Genomic DNA, 17,586 nt, shown 5'->3' with positions numbered 1-17,586 from the left:
CGCTCCAGAAAAGCAATAATAGTTGCTCGCCATTCCAAGAGAGATAATAAACCATTGTCAAATCTCATGAACCTTGCACAATGACTCTTCCATTATTATTTTCTTTTTTTACTTTTTCTCTAGAATATGAGAATCCTCCACTGCAAATCAGCTTGTCAAATTCAGAAATCGTAGTTTTTTGAAAAAGATAAAAAGAAGGGAGGAGGAAAGAAATTAAGGTCGCTGGCCGGAGTTTCGATAGTCGACTTTTTTTCGGAATAAGAGAAAAGGAAGAGGTGGGTGATAAACACCCTCACATCTGGAGCATTACCTCTAACCGTAGTTGGTCAACTTGTTTTGACCAAATTTTAAGTAAAAAATATACTGCTTTTAACATGTTTAGGCATTGCCTATAAAATTTTCCAAATTTATAATGATTGCAAAAAGTATTAGGATTTTAACCAAATAACATATAAATGTTGGGTTCAACCAAGCAAAATATAACTTGTTTTTTTTTAAAGACGGTTAGCATTTGATACATCATAGACGTGATAAGCTCGATAACTGCCCACTCAAACATTAACAACACCTGGCCTATAGCCCAACAAAGACAATAGCCTAAAGCCCAACAATTTTATTAATACTTAATTAATCCCAATTCAAATAACCAAAGATTCCACCTTCTGTGGGGTTCGAACTTGAGACTTCCAGGGATTTTTAAATTTTATGTCAACACCTTAGAACCACTTGGACTACAAACTGTTGACTTTTTACTTTAGAAAAACTTCTAATTGAGCCTTCGTTCGTGAATTCCTGTCTCGGTAATATAATATATGATGTGGTAAGGTACTATATATTACCCTAACAAAACCATAACGACAAGATCAGCAAAACCATAAGAACAAGATCAACTTTCTCACTTTGTTTCAACAAAAAACTTTCTCACTTACAGTATATTATTGACATTTTCTTTTGTCACTTCTTTTTCTTCCATCCATGGTTGTGACAATCGGTATGGGTGATGTTTTAATCTACAAATGAATATCAAGTCTCTATTGTTAGTTATGAAGAAGTGGATAAATACACATACAACAATATCATTTTATATTCAAATTGAAATTATCCAAAAAGCCTATCAAAATAATATATAAAATTTACAGTTTATTTCTTAACAATTTTTTTTTTCTTGAGAACTGGACTGCGATCTACGTTAGTCATTACAAGGCATTAATACATCGTCAAGATGTGATAAACACGATAACTAAAGAAGCCTAAAGTCCGATAACATAGAGCGAAAAGCTCGACAAACTTATTGTTATATTTATACATTTAATAACCTAAATTCATTAACCATGGATCCCACGTCCTCTGGTGGATCGAACCTGAGACCTCCAGAATTTTAGAATTTATGTCAACACTATCGACCACTTTGGCAACCAAGTGTTGACGAAAACAAATCTATTCACGCGAAAAATTGACTAGAATTATTTACTCTAATTTTTCATAGGCTTAAAACTTTTGAGAAAGATTAGATTCTTTGTTATATATTGACCATATTCTTCTTATCTTGATTTCTTTTGGATATATGAAAAGAAAGACTAAATTCACTTGAGATTGATCAACACTAAAATGATATTCATGCTGACCTACAAAGAGGGTATATTTTCTTTACATCAATTGACATCTTATAAGGAATTTGAAAAATAAGAACTCTAACAATATATTTTAATATGTTTGTACATGTTTTTGCAGTTTCAGGAGGCACTACTTGGATGTATGATCTGTGATTTGTAGAATGATTTTAAGATTCATGTTGTTATCTCTCCTCCAAATTCAATAAAATAATTACTTCATAATGCTGTTTTGACACGTATTTATGACAACTTTATACATCTAGTACTATAGTCACTTCAAGATTATGTTTGACGCACGAGAAAGAATGCGATTACCAAGAAGAATAATCTAGCAGTAGTATTGTCACTTCAAGACTATCGTTTTTCGTTGAAAATGCAATTCTTGATGCATTCATGTGTACCAAATATAGTTCTGGGCTAGTTCCATAGTCTCACAGCCAAACATGGCATAAAAGGGTTTACAAAGATAACCCAAACAAATGACTAGTTGATAAAAGTTCCCAACTCTTTGGTTTTGGCTTCAATTTTGTAATTGGGAATTTGTATTGAATTGTGAATTACTTTTCTTTCTCAAATATCTACTCTCTCTTTTTTTTTCTTTCCTCCCAAGGATTATTTCTCACTCTTTCTGCCCCCAATTAGACAATGAAAATTGCAGATTCTCAATCATACTTTCTCCATTATAGGAAACACCCATCATTTCTCCAAACCATTCTTTTTCACCTCCATTGACACCTGAGTTTCCTTCTCTCTCTCTCTCTATCTCTATACCTTCTTTTCTTTCAATTTAAATATCTCTCTTATTTCCTTCCTCTCTCCCTCCTCCTCCTCAAACTCACCCATCTCTCTTTCTTTTCATTTCCTACTTAAAAAGCTTTTCCCTCTCTATCTCTATGGTGGATCCTTCATCTACTTCCTCTGTTAATGGCTTCTATTCCTTCCTAACTAGAGGGATTGAAGATCTTGAACGTTCTTTTCTCTCTACAAATTTCATGTCTATTCAATTCCTTCAAAGGGTTCTCTCACTTCTTCGATCTTTTCATTCTCAATTAACAATTCTTGTTCAAAAACTTCAATTACCAGTTGGTGAAAAATGGCTTGATGAATATATGGATGAAAGCTCTAGACTTTGGGATGCCTGTCATTTAATTAAATCTGGTATTTCAGGCATGGAAAATTACTATTCAACAGGATCTGATATTGCTTCTTCTCTTGAAGCTCACCTGAATCTCACCCACCAAATTTTCCGTCAGGTTAGGTTCTTACCACACTTAATAAATTGCCTGTCTGTCTGGATCTTTAGAATTCTGTGTTCAAATGATTCTACCCATTACTCAACTTGTAAAATTGAATTCTGGGTTTGATTTTAATTTTGATTTTAGTGAGAGAAAATCAATTTTGATTTTTTTCTGTTACAGGTAATAAGGGCAATTTCTAGTTGTAGAAGACAAGCAATTGGTTTTGAGGAAGAAAACAGAGCTTTAATGGAATCAAGAATTCAAACCCTTTCATTAAAATTTGATGAGAAAGTTTTATTAGAATCAAAACTTAATGGGTTTAATGGATTTAGAGGTGTTTTATATGCAATGAGAAATGTAAGTTCACTTCTTTTGATGATTTTAGTTTGTGGGTTGGTTTACTCATGGCCAGATTCAAGTTTTAGAAGAAATGGGTATGAAGGGTGTTTGTTATTTGGATCAGATTTCATGGTTTCAACAGCAAGATTACAACAAATTATAAGTACAGAGATGAATAAAAATGAAGGGTTTGGAATTTTGGTTTATGAATTTAGAAGAAGTAAGATTGCCATGGATGAATTAAGAACAGAGTTAGAGAGAAGATGTTCTTCTTCTAGTAATCAAGGAATGAATGAGTATGAATTAGGAGTTGGTTTGAGAGAGAAAGTTGAGAATTTGAAGAATTATTTTGGTATTTTGAAGTGTGGTAGTGAGAATATTATTGGACAACTTGATGATTTCTTTGATGAAATTGTTGAAGGTAGGAAGAAACTTTTGGATATTTGCAGTCACAGGTAGAGAGAGAGAGAGAGGGTAGTTGGGATTGGCTAAAGCCAGTGAAGAAGGTTCAAAATTTTCTTGTAAAATCAAAGTTATTACATTTTGAAGAAAGATAAAATAACAAAAAAAAAAAGAAAAGAAGATGTTATTTTAGTAATTAGAGATAAATCTACCATGTTTAAATGTATGAAGAGTTTAAGTAATTTTGTTTTAGAAATTAAAAGAAGAATAAAATAGAAAACAAACAGAGTTTTCACATATTACGAAAACTAGTTAAGAAGTTGAAGACTTGAAAAATTAAACAGTTGTTGTAAACGGATCTCTCGGTGGTGAGACATGGTGTGGTGCTCCTCTTAAGAGATTAAAGACCCTTCCCTAGCAAGACTCTTTAAAACCGTGAGATTCAGATGTGTCAAAGCAGACAGTACCACTAACAGTCTAGAAGGCTGGTCCGCACCATTTTATAACACTAGTTAAGAAGTTGAAGACTAGAAAAATTGAATAGTTGTTGCTAAGGGTGGGATTTTGAACCGGAACCCGCCCACGACCGTCCGAGTCCGAAGGGTCCGTGACTGTCCGATGCCCGAATCTGTTCGTACTCGCCAGATCGAAAGGGCTTAAGCGGATAGATGCGGGCATAGGTCCTTACCCGGTGATCCGACCGAGTCCGCTCGTTTATATTGTCCGCCCAACCAAACCCGTCCATATCCGTCCGTTTATCCTACCCGTTATACCCGCCCGCCTATATGATTGATTTTAAGCCTTTAGATTTGTAGGGTTAGCTACAACCGTTAGATTTTAAGAGTAAAAATATATAACCCTAGAAATCACTTTTCTTAATCTTGTCTTCGCCTCTCTACTTCTCTACTCTCTTTTCTCCTCCAAAATCTCAATATCTCATCAGTAACCCAAGAAATCCGCCATACACCGATCGTAATCCATGAGAAGAAGAATAAAACCGATTGTAATCCATGCAAAATCTCAATGATTATCTTTTAGTTTTGTATTCATTTACTTTTTTGAATTGTAAAGTGAGAGTTTAGAAAATTGTATCTAGCTACTAAACAATTTAATTTCGAATAAAAATTTCTTTATTTTGTTCATTAATGACCGGTGTCCGGCTGACCGATACCCGGTTTGCCAAACTATCAAAACGGTCACGGACGGGCACTTTGCTGGAGAAAATCTGAAATGTCTGTTCGTTTCATCCGGATGTCCGAGTGGACACTTAGGATTTGTGCCTGTTCTGCCCGGACCGGTTGAATTATTGTCTGTTCCCGCCCGTCCGGACCGATTCACACCCCTAGTTGTTGCAAAAACAATCTCATAACAGTGGTGAGACGGAATGTGATGATCATCTTAAGAGGTTAAACACCTTTCCCTAGCGAAGGCCTTTAAACCGTGAGACTCAGGTGTGTCAAAGCAGACAGTATCACTAACAACCCAAAAGACAGGTCCGCACCATTTTATAACACGTTATCAGCACGATTCGCTCTACTGTGATATAGTCTTGGGAGGGTGTGTTGTGAAAGCAATCCCACATTGGTAGTGAGTATGGTGCTCCTCTTAAAAGGTTAAACACCTTTCTCTAACGAGGTCTTTTAAAACCGTGAGGATCAGGTCTGCCAAAGCAGATAGTATCACTAGCAACCCAGATCTTAATCTCTTAAGAGAAGCGTCACACTGTGTCTCGGATTGCTTTACAACAATAGTTTTGTTTGAGTGAATACATGTTCGTATCCTTTTTTATATTTAGGAATGATATTTGATTTGGTTATTTACTTTCTCCACTTTTTCTCTCACTACTAATATCACCATGGCCATGGCTTATGGTTGGGGCTCTAGAGAGAGAGAGAGAGAGAGAGATTGGAAGGCATTGAAAGTGTGTGTCACTATCCAAATGGTTGCTTCCAGTTGCATTCTTCCATATAATCCCTACTACACCCGGAAATCAATGCCTGTTGTCTTCCCCCCAACACTTTCACTTTCATAGTGTTTCCCGGGTATTAAATTAATGAAACAAATATATATATATATATATATATATATATATATATATATTTTTTTTTTTTTTTCTTTTTTTTGGAATTAAACAAATATATATAATATATATTACATATATTAGGGAATGAACAGAGAGAAAAGGGTATTGATATCTCAAAGTGCTCCTCTGGCATTTACCAAGCAAATCTTATTCAAATTTATCTGTAGTTCTGTACCCTAATGATCTTGTTTACGTCAGATCTTAAAACAAGTCTTTGTCAAACTCCGGTACTAGCTTAAAGTATGTGAGATGAAAATACATGAATCCATTGAATTCATATTTAACGTACAAAAATAATTCTGATCTCCGCAAAACACATACTACTACAATACTACCTTAGACAAAACATGGCAAGGTCAACACTCAGACACTCCGAGAGTATTTATACGAACCAATGTAAGTGTAAGAATAGTCCACATGGGAGAAGGGATAACTAGCAACCAAGAATATAAAGTATCATCTCCCCCTCATTACCAATTGGTCTTGAGTTGGATGACCACAAATTTAACACTAAGAAGCTTAATTTTGCAGTTTGGCCCAAAAATATGGCAGAGTCTATCAATGACCAACCTAAAGGACATAACTCTCATATGTCACAACAATAAAATATGGCGGAGCCTCTCATATGTCACAACCTATGTGGTGGTTCCAGTCTATACAAACAGAATTCTTACAAAGGATACAAAGAATTGCAAAGATGGGATGAGTCGAGGTAAATAATAAATAATGAGGGGATGGATTATAGGTGTGCCTTGTGCTACTCACCTAACACATACCACCATACGCGTTCTCGACACATACGATCAAGCTCTGTCTCTAAAGAGAGAGAGTAGATGAATGAAGATTTCAAGAGAGACTAGATGAATGAAGATTTCAAGCTGGTATGTGTTAAGATTCACACTGACTTCTCAACTAGAACTTTCTGGTTTAATGTTTGTGGTCGGTAGTCCCCACAGCGTATAATACCTCCACCATGAAGGGATATCCTTTTCGATGATCCCACCATCACTGCACCACCACAAGTGGTGGCCGAACTTTAAGTTACATTATGAACCCAAGGAATCTTCACTCCATTGTTTTTGTTTCCTTTTTCAGATACACAAGGGACCCTTGTTGTTTTTGCATTTATAGGTCATTCTGAATTCCAATTACCAGTCAAAACAAATACCTAGTGTTCAATCTTATCTCTGTCTAGAATCTCTCTTCTCACAATGGCCATTCACAACACCCTGCTAAATTCTACTTAAGAGAGGAAATTTATATTCAACATGATCCCAAAATAAAATGTAATTCAGACGAATGAATTTCACTTGAAAAAACAACAAAAATGACCGAGTATATGTAATAAACAGTATAAGAATACGGTTCGCTATAACTAAGAGATTTTCAGCGGTCCTGTCTCAATATTTAAAAAAAAAAAAAAAAACTGTACCGTATAAAATCACCGAGAAAGATTTCACCTCACCGTTTCTAAACGATGATAGTTGATGATTCTGCTAGCAACTTATAAAATGAGTTATGACCCAAGAAAATGTAAAAAAAAACCCAACTATAAGAATTTGGTCGTGTGCCATTACACATGAGATTTACGTGTCGAATCCTGGCATTGCAAACTGGGAAGAGAAAGCCTCAACACGGTTGCGAAGGTCAATAATATCTTTGTTGCTTTCAAGTCCCTTGAGAAAGTTCTTCTGCAGTTTTCCATGTTCTCTCTGCACAATACTCGCAATTTGGGCTGCTCTGAGGAGGAAGTCAGCAATTGTTTCGAAATCAGCCTCCACGCAACCTCTTGATGTCATAGCAGGAGTACCTGAAGAATTATATGAAAAGTTCAACAAAAGCGAAACCTATGACAAAGTTGAACCAGGATTACCAAGTTTAGGGAGTTCACGTACCAATTCTTACACCTCCTGGACAAATGGCACCATTGTCACCAAATATAGCAGTTTTATTGAGTGTGATATGGCAAATCTCACAAACCTTCTCATAGCTCTTACCTATTAGAAAGCAATGAACAAGAAAACACAAAACGAAGATCAGCATATGTTTTGCTCTATAACATGACATGAGAGTACAAACAAATTGAATAATTTAACGTATAAAATGGCAGAACAACTCAGGTACCGGGAAAGACATTCGGAAAACCAATACCCCCTCACACCCATGGGCCATGAACTGCCGGTTTATAAAAAAGTAAGCAAGCAAGCAAAAGAAGAGCACATGCAGTTCACACAGAAATACAAAACTGATAATGATCTATTATAAGAGTTTATATTTTACAGTATAAACTATAAAGAGTAGAGGTGGTGATATTTGTATTAATACAGGTTTCCTTTTTCTTTGTTCGAAACTTCGAATGAGTATATCAAAAGAAACTTTACATTCAAAAGTATTACCTATAACTAAAGAAGTAGTTCAAATGCACCTGAGCACGAATTGGTATCTCCCTATTATTAATATATTTATGCAAGTTTAAGTCAAGCTTGTAATTGGTTACGAATGATTAACAGTTTATACTATTGTCTGCCTCATGATTGTATTTGTTCTTTTTCAGATACAGTATACTACTCCATACCCTATTTAACCATATCAACTTAAGCTCAAGCATAGCACAACGGTGTAATATCGTGATATTATGTAATGGAGGTATGCATGTCGAACATGCATATGCATGTAAGGCAGTGCAAACTGCATGTCTTTTACTCGAACAAATGAAGTTGTTATGTTAGATACTGGCACAAAATGTTTTCGAGGACAAGCTACATGTATAAATTGGTTCTACATTCAGGCTTTTTAAACTGATAGTGTGGATTGGAACGATAAGAGAAACCACAGCCTGAGTATCTATACATATCATTTAGTTTTCCATCAATTGATAATCTTTACATACATTTCTCTTAAAATGGACTTATATAGATCACTAAGTAGGTACCCAAAAATGCCACTATAAGATTAAAATTTTAATTTGATACAGAAGCTAGGGATTATAGCTCAAGTAAAACTGTGTGACTTGAAGAATTATGTCCTTGATTTCAAGATTAAGCTGCTGCAATTGACCCAAAATGATAGTATGATACCTATTTATGAGGCACAAACTTAAAGAATGTTATAATTTCACTTAAAATATATGGTACCTGTTAAACCAAGACTTCTCAAATCCCAAAGAACCAAATGGTTGTCGGTACCACCAGTAACCAATCTACATTTTCTTCTTAACAAAGCACTTGCTAAAGCCTGAGCATTTCTTTTCACTTGTTGCATATATTCTTTGTATTCCGGAGTAGCAACATGTTTTAAGGCAATGGCAAGAGCTGCTATGTGATTGTTGTGAGGTCCACCTTGCAACGATGGGAAGACAGCAAAATTTATTCTTTCTTCAAAGTCATACTGTTCGTTGTCATCTCCATGACTCTGAAGTGTCACTCTCCTTTTTGGTTTTAGACCTTTCCTGTAGAATATAATACCTCCTCTAGGTCCTCGGAGACTTTTGTGAGTTGTTGAGGTCACGACATCACAGTAATCAAAAGGACTCTTGCATTCCTGCAAAAAGAATAAAAACAATTCATTATAAGTTCTCCTTGTTTCTTCCTCTTTACGACTTACTTAACAAGCAGCCCACAAGCATTAATATAACATAACATACGAGACAAACTATCAAAAACTACATACAAGTACACCTAAAGTTCTGAACAACACTATCCAGAAGAATAAGAAGAGGGTAGTGAAAAGGATGATACTTGGCGGGGTGGACTTCTCGGCGAAGCATGAAGTATGAGCCATTCTATTCTATTGCTCCATACAAAAGAACCATAGTTCCTTCGGAAAACCTCTCCACTACGTTTAATTTCTAACTAGTCGCCTATAAGCCATGAGAACATGAAATCGAGCCTAACATACAACGTTTTATGTACAAAATGTATTTAGGCGCATTAACTTACTATTATAAAAGACTAAACTATCAAAAGAATGTTAAAAGCATGGTTTTTACACATGAACTTTGACAATGTCAAGGGAGTAAAAAGAATAGATCAATCAAAGAATAGTAAGAAGATTTCACACCTCTGCAGCAACAAGGCCACTTATATGAGCCATATCACACATTAATACAGCTCCACACTTATCAGCAATCTGTCTAAACCTCGCATAATCCCACTCTCTAGGATATGAACTACCCCCACAAATCAATATCTTGGGGCGAAAATCAAGTGCTCTTTCCTCTACCTTATCATAATCAATATAACCAGTATATGGGTTCACTTTATATGCAAAACTCTCAAAGAAAATGGAAGCACCTGAAACTTTCTTCCCACTTGGTGTATAATACCCATGACTTAAATGTCCTCCAGATGGTGAATCCAAACCCATAATCCTATCTTTAGGAAGAAGAAGACCAGTATAAACAGCGAAATTCGCAGATGTACATGAATAAGGTTGAACATTAACACCCCAATTATCAGAATCAAGATGAAAAGCAGTTAAAGCTCTTTGCCAACAAAGTAACTCAATTTGATCAATATATTGATTTCCCACATAGTATCTAGAACCAGGCATACCTTCTGAATATTTATTTGTTAAATGACTTCCTAGGGCTTCCATTACTGCTTTACAAACAAAATTCTCAGAAGCTATCAATTCAATCCCTTTTGTTTGTCTTTGTTTCTCTTTTTCCATAATTTCATGAATATCAGGATCAGCTACACTTAAAGGTTGATTACTCCAAGCCCTAACTGAAGCTCGTCTTGATTCAAGACTCTGTTCAATTAAAGCCCTCTTTGATGAACAAGAATAAGATGAAGACGATGATGAAGAAGAAGAATCAACCTCTCTTCTCCTCTTCATAGACATCGGATGACCTAAAATTTTAAATTCCTCTTCATCTTTTTGTTCTTCATCAACAATTTCTTCCTTCCCAACCAAGGTTTCATCATCTAGTAACCGTAAGGAAACGGACGGAGTAGAAGAGTCCATACGATGATGAGAAGGCGAAGCAGTATGAGAATGAAACCCTAGAGAGAGTGTTGAATTAGCCTGAGAAAGATCCATTTCCAATTCCAATTCCAATTCCAATTCCAATTCCCAAATGGCAAAATAACAAAATCAAAACCCTAACCCTAGAATTTCAATCCTCACAAGAACAACAACAACAGTTACAGTAACAACGACAACAGCTCTTGAAAGATTTGCAGTAACAATAACGAAATCTCGATTTAGCTGCTATTGAAGAGGATGATTCCATACAAAAATTTAAGCCCTAATTCTTAATTTTAGAGAGAGAAAGAACTTCTAGAGAGAGAGAGAATAATCGTCGTCTTTGAGGAATGATTTTTTTTTTAAGTAGCTGTGACGACGTTCACCGGGTAACCGGTTGATAGGAAAAAATGGTGGTCGTCGTATATGGTAATGAGTTGAATCGGAAATCGGGAAAGAATGTATCTGGACGTGTATTTGGACAAGTGAATCTAATGACGTTTGCGAGTATGAACCGGAAGAGTCGGTCATCAAGTGGAATGGGGGAATTTGTGACAGTAGTTATTGCTGATAACTAAGATAACGGCTAGGTACGTAAAATTGAGATGGGAAAGAATATTAACCATAAAATGGACTAGATTCAGTAGGTTATTTTTCGGATTTTTGTGGCCAATGGGAACACACAAAGAGGGTATTAGCATTTATGTTGAATAAATAGATAGATTTATTGAACTTTTTAAAGATTTTTCTTGGCTAAGTTTCTTTTGCTATGAATAATATATTTAGGCAGAATAATAGTATATTATAGGGGGTGCTTTTAAAGGCACCTGACCAAACAGCTGTTAGCATCCATCTCTGTTAGCACCAGGCCCAATCGCTCTATTCTCTGTTGGCACCACTCAAGTATGTAGGCACCGGTCCATTATCTGTTGACCCTAACCCCTCCATCCATCTCTCACAAAATCCATCCAAAATTGGGAATTTTAAACTTTCTCTCTCTAAGCTCTTAAAAAACCGAGTTTAAACCTCATCAAATCGCTCATAATCTCACTAATCTCACTAAAATTTTGCTGAGAATAAGTCATTCGACTCTCTAAGTCTTAGAATCAAGAATCATTTGGTGGAGACGAAGTTGAAATCAAGCTACAATTGCTCCTTCAAGGTTGGTTCAAAAACCCTAACTTTTTTAATTTTTTTTGAATAAATTTGTTGTTAGATTGATTGGGGATGTTAATAGTGTGTTGTAACATGTTTAGATTGTTGTATTATATCATTTCGAACATATTTAGAGCCATTTGTGTGATTGTTTGATGTCCAAACAAACTGCCCTAGATCTATGAAGCTGCTGGAACGACTCGGACGGACTCGTCCAGTCCGTCCGTGTCTTCCTAGTCATGGATCAGCTAATCCGTGGGTTAGTACAAAGAAACAGACTCCCTTTCCACTCCGTGACGGACTGGGTAATCCGTTCCGGACTTAAAGGGCCCGGATTACCTGATCCGGGACCTGGGTTTTTTTTTTTTTTTTTTTTTAATCTTTCATATTTTTCTTTCTTTATTTTTCTCATCATTTTTCCTTCATTATTTGAATGACCTTTTTTGTAGCGATACGTGCCTATAAAAATTTATTATTTGAACCTTTTTTGTAGCGATACGTCTAATTTTTCCTTCATTAATTTAGAGTAGGAAAACATATTTTGATTATTTATTGTTTGTGCATCACATATCCGCGTATTATTCAAAAGTTATTATGGCACCACGTAAGCAACGACGAACGCAAGGAGATGAGAACGAAACAGAGCCTCCTATTTCGACAGTAGAAATAGAAGTAGGGGGTCATCTTCATTTTCAGACCCGTACTCTGGAGGTCCGATAGATCGTGCGCTTCTACCTTGTTTCAAGAATCATGTTGCTTATACGATTTGGAACAAACCGGTAAGCAAATATTATTTTCTAATTTTAGTAGTTATGATAAAATTTTGTTAATCATCAATCTAAAACAATATCTTTTTTATTTTCAGGAGAGGCCGGTGCTGAAGTTACACAACCATGCGTCTGCCGTAGTTGTGGGTACTGCTTTGAAGAAGACGAATGGGTGGGACCTGGAAACTGAGTGTCAAAGTGTTCGAGAGAGAGTCCGGAACACGGGATTGGCCCACATCGCCAAATATTCATACACCAAGCTAGATCGTGTTCTAATCTCGGCATTTACAGAGCGGTGGTACGAGGACACAAATACTTTCCACATGCCGTTCGGGGAGATGACGATCACGTTAGAGGATGTGCATCGCATATGTGGTCTTCCAATTGAAGGTAAACCCGTTGTTCTGTCCAAGACGAATGATGAAGATTTGAACGATGACGATGACGATGACGATGATACAAAAGATCCAGATGCATTACTAGTCTCTCGTTATTTACAATTAGATTTCGAAGGTGTAAAACTGCACTTAGGTAAATCTAAGTCTGTGGAGCTTAAGTGGTTGAGGGAGCAATGCAGTGGGTCGAAAGAGGATGACACCGATCTTGTCAAAGATGCTGTTGCACGGGCATACCTCTTGCATCTTTTTGGTTGTACTCTTTTTTCTGATAAGAGTGCAACTAAGGTTCCTTTTGTCTATCTACGTTATCTGAAGAACTTAGATGATATTTCGAGTTACTTGTGGAACAGTGGCGCTTGCCTATCTTTATCGGCAGATTGGTTTTGCTTCGAGGTGAGGAAATCAATTGGCTGGTTATCTTACTTTATTTCAGGTAATTTCATATTTATTTTTGTCTCTCAATTATTTCTTTATTATGTTAGAGTAGCGAATAATAAATGTGTATTTAACATTACATTTGTAGGCGTGGATCGATGAACACTTCAAACTTGGGGTGTCTGTTCCCAACCCAAAATATGATCCTACATCTAACGTGCCCCGGATGTATAGATGGGAGGAACACGTTTTGAAAGGCAACAAGGCATGTGCTCTAGGAAGCACTCGTGAGCAATTGGACGGTCTGACCGAGAGAGATGAATGTATTTTATTTATTAATTTTTTTCCTGTGTTCTATAATACCTGACGTATGCTATAGGAATCACTCGTTAAACGTCTGTATCATGTAGGTCATTTGGGACCCATATCGTCCCTTATTGTCTGGTGATGCACTACCACTTCCTGAATACTCTTTTTACACTGGTTGCATCGCGGTTAACGATATTGCCGAGCCCTATCACCCTGATAGGGTGTTAAGGCAACTTGGGTTGGTTCAAGTCATCCCTAAAGAACCGATTCGACCAAAAAAGGTGTCGAAGGATGGAGATTCTAAAAACTTTGGTAATGTGGCTTCTTATTGGGGGCGTTGGGAAGATCACCTACTAAACATGAGTGATAGACCGAAGGAGGTATCTTTGGCTCCGTGGGAGGCAAGCGCTCAGTATAACAATTGGTTCAAGAGAGTATCTCACCCGTTTGTACAAAACCCAGCTTTGTACAAATCCAATAGACCAGAACAGTACATAGGTTCGGTATCGTACTACGTGAGTATTCGATTTATCATTATTTTGTTTTTTTACTTTTGAATTTGTAGCTATAATTTGTTACCTAATTTGTTATTAATCCATTGTTGTTGTTTTAGAGAGATGGAATTGATCGTGCCATTGTAGCGATTCAAGCGTCTGACGTTCTGTTAGGGCTTGAAATCCTAACTAATGCGAGGGCTGAAATGCCGCTTCCCGAATGTCCTCATCAACCTCAACCAGAACCCGAACCAAGAAGATCGTCTAGAAAAACTACGGTGAAGAAATCGAGGAAATCACAAAGGGAATGAAGTAATATATTATCCCATATATTATGGTTTAGAATCTCAAGGGTAGTCTCGTTATTTTGAATTGCTTTTGTGAACAACGGTTACTTTTTTTTAACTTCTTTTGTGAACGATGTGTATCGTACAATTTGATATATGTTTGAACATCGTTACTCTTGTTTTAACAAGTTTTAATATCTACCGTACATTTTGATCGTTATTCTTGTTTTTTTAACAAGTTTTAATATCTATCAAACTGTAATGACTCTAAGATTTACCGAACAGAAGGTTTAGAAAACGCCACCTTAAGTACCATTGTTTGGAAAAAAAAATACCCGTACGAATCGGATCCGTGCCTTCCCTTCTCAGGCCACGGATCTATGGATCCGTGACGTTGTTACAAGAAACGGATCCATAGATCCGTTTCTTTCTAACAGAAAAACAGTAACCCCTGTTAGAAAGTAACGGATCTATGGATCCGTGTCTTTGTTATAGGAAACGGATCCATAGATCCGTTTCTTTCTAACAGGGGTTCTTGTTAGAGATTGATGGATCTCTGGATCCGTTTTTTTGTGAACAGAAACGGATTCAGGGATCCGTGACCTGTATGAAATTCCTGTTTTTCTGTTTCTCTTCGATTATAAACCCAAAGAAAAAAAGAGTTAAGTAACGAAGACAATTAATCATCTAAATTTATTCAAATATTAAATAAAAAACTTTGTAACTCGGTATTTCAGTACACCTTAATCATCACTTAAATTTATCACACTACTACTTGGCTCATTCGAGTTATCATGAGAATAAAATTTCTTTCCATCCTCGATTCTATCTCTAACAAGTTCAAGCCAACCCGTTGCCTCTAGCGATGCATACCTAGACCATTGCGGTGCAATGGGAGGGAGTATAGAATCTTTTTTGAGTTTAACGTTCATAAAGTGACCACCACTATATGTAATGCATGCAATTTTATAACCCTCAGAAGGTGGACCACTAAGTAAGGGTAAGAAAGTTGTCGAACAACCTATAGACAAATGAACTAATATGCAATTGAAGCTACTCGCCACAACTATACTAGTGTACGGGTGAATGTAGAACCAATCTTCCGGACATGTAAAATTGAAGTTGTTCGCGGCACTTAATGTTTGAGTGTAATCTCTTATTCCAAACATCTCTTTGTAGAGTGTGTACTGATCCTCAAGTTCTTTTATGACATTTTCGCGAACTTGTTTCCAACCATCTTCTAGTGAAAACCCAAGCCCTTTACCAACGGCATGAAACCCACAATGACCATCGCCTGGCACATCTATAATGTCATCCAAGAATGGATCCATAACTGACGGAATCTGTCCTTTGTATCTTTCAAAATTGGGTATGGTTGCTTTCGGTGCTTTGGTTACTTTGTTAACTTTACGTACTGTCTGAGTGGAGGGAACACATTCATCAACACACTTTGCATATTCGAAAGCAGATGGGTTCCTCTTAGTAGATTTTGCAGCTTCTTTTTCTTTTTTGCTCATTCTTCTTTGTTTCGGATCCCCTTTTGTCTTTGTTTGTTGCAATGGCTCACACAAGTTTGTGATGACCGGAAAAGAAATTTCCCTCAACTTCTCAAGTATTGGGGTCCTCTCAGCATCACTGGATTTATCCGACATTAAATAAAGGTGCTCCATCTCATGTGATGCGTCAAGATCATTATGAATCGGCGGAGTCGGGTTAATGGATAGCTTGGTCCACTGAGGGTGAATGATGTCCTTTGGACATACCTTATCTTGATTCATCAAAGATACCATCTCATGAGCACAAGGGAGACCATAGACATACCTTAGAACACATCCGCAATTTTGAACGTTAATATCAATCCCATTTGCACGGTCGATCTCATCTACCATAAGATCTAATGCCGCGTGCGAGACATAACCACGTAGCTCTTTAAAAAACTTGATTTGATGCCCTTCCTTCACCTTAATACGACTGTGCTCAAAAGATGTTATAATTTCACATGTCTCGGTTTCCGTCATGATATGCATAAATTCCCAGCACGTAACACAGTTACCTTCGGAGCTACATAGATATCTCTTCAATTTGGAATGAGCACCTTCCACACGATTTGTTGTAGTATTTCCCATGTGAATAACCCCGTTAGTCCATGCAGTCACAAATCTCTCTTTCAATCCCAACCAGGTATCTTGAACATAACAAACATCTTTATGATGTGTGTTTGACCAAAACTTCACAAAAGTTTCCACCGCCTCATTATAACCACTTTCAGTCTCAGCATACATGATAGCTCGAAACATTGTCATAAACACATTGAATTGTTCTTGTTTGAAATGACCTTTGACTTTGGCTACCACACACTTGTCGATGTGGAAAGTACATAGCAACCTTTGAGCATTTGGAAAGACTTCACCAATGGCGTTAATCAGTGCAAGTTCACGATCGGTAATAAACACGATTGGCATTGAGTTGGGAGGAAATAACGTCCGCAAACGATTAAGGGCCTATGTGTACTGATTAGTTGTCTCCCCATCCATAAATGTAAAGGCCGCGGTGAAGGATTTTAACGTAGAAGTTACCCCGACAATCTCAAGCAATGGCTTGTTAAATCGGTTGGTTTTATACGTACAATCAAGCAATAACACGGTATGGAAACTCTGTAATAATCGAATACAATCAGGATGTGCCCAAAATAGATTTGTTACCTCATCAGTGTCTTCGTTCTTTGAAAAATGGTAGACGTAATGGTGTTCCACCAACAACTTAATGAGTTGTTGCATCGGACTCCTTCCTTCTTGGTTTTCCATACGTATGTTCGCACGTGCATTGTAAATGGTTTTCAACGTTGATGTGTTATCCTTAAATTGTTCATGAATTTGAGAAAGATTTTGAGCTGGCTTCGAACCAATTTTTAATAGATGTTTCACAACAGCTTTTTCATCGGGTTTCAACCTATTCACATATGTGTGACCTAGAAGACTTTCAGCTAACTCGTGGTTATGGATTCCAGACACAACTGACACTTTCCACGTGTCATTAACCCCCGGTATTCCTTTGAGCTTGAACGGACATTGACATTTTTTGGTGCTCGATTTCCTTTTCTTTATAGGTGGTTGATGGGATTTTGGAACTAAATCCTTCTTCTCATGTGAACGAAATAC

The 17,586-nt window shown here is 36.8% G+C and overlaps 3 protein-coding genes across 3 annotated transcripts; 1 reads left to right on the top strand and 2 right to left on the bottom strand.

Moving 5' to 3' along the window:
* Positions 1–1,927: 1,927 nt before the first annotated feature.
* On the top strand, positions 1,928–3,816 carry LOC147532272 (uncharacterized). The gene is made up of 2 exons (XM_086645067.1): positions 1,928–2,866; positions 3,032–3,816. Exons 1-2 carry the CDS (start codon positions 2,507–2,509, stop codon positions 3,647–3,649), a joined length of 978 nt encoding a protein of 325 aa, XP_086501193.1. The 5' UTR covers positions 1,928–2,506; the 3' UTR covers positions 3,650–3,816.
* Positions 3,817–6,912: 3,096 nt separating this feature from the next.
* On the bottom strand, positions 6,913–11,338 carry LOC147532271 (serine hydroxymethyltransferase 7-like). Its single transcript, XM_086645061.1, has 4 exons — positions 9,735–11,338; positions 8,810–9,215; positions 7,571–7,672; positions 6,913–7,485 (listed from the first exon to the last, which is right to left on the bottom strand). The coding sequence occupies exons 1-4, from the start codon at positions 10,716–10,718 to the stop codon at positions 7,262–7,264; spliced, it is 1,716 nt and encodes a 571-aa protein (XP_086501187.1). The 5' UTR covers positions 10,719–11,338; the 3' UTR covers positions 6,913–7,261.
* Positions 11,339–15,171: 3,833 nt separating this feature from the next.
* LOC147532270 (uncharacterized) lies at positions 15,172–16,890 on the bottom strand. The gene is made up of 2 exons (XM_086649927.1): positions 16,192–16,890; positions 15,172–15,846 (listed from the first exon to the last, which is right to left on the bottom strand). The coding sequence occupies exons 1-2, from the start codon at positions 16,888–16,890 to the stop codon at positions 15,172–15,174; spliced, it is 1,374 nt and encodes a 457-aa protein (XP_086506053.1).
* Positions 16,891–17,586: the final 696 nt, after the last annotated feature.

Source organism: Eschscholzia californica, unplaced genomic scaffold (assembly GCF_041429995.1).
Source record: "Eschscholzia californica isolate CP2 unplaced genomic scaffold, dmEscCali1.0.p SCAF_6, whole genome shotgun sequence".
In the NCBI taxonomy this organism is placed as follows: Eukaryota; Viridiplantae; Streptophyta; class Magnoliopsida; order Ranunculales; family Papaveraceae; genus Eschscholzia; species Eschscholzia californica.
Note: the sequence above shows the minus strand (reverse complement) of the source record. Positions and strands in the feature narration are given on the sequence as shown.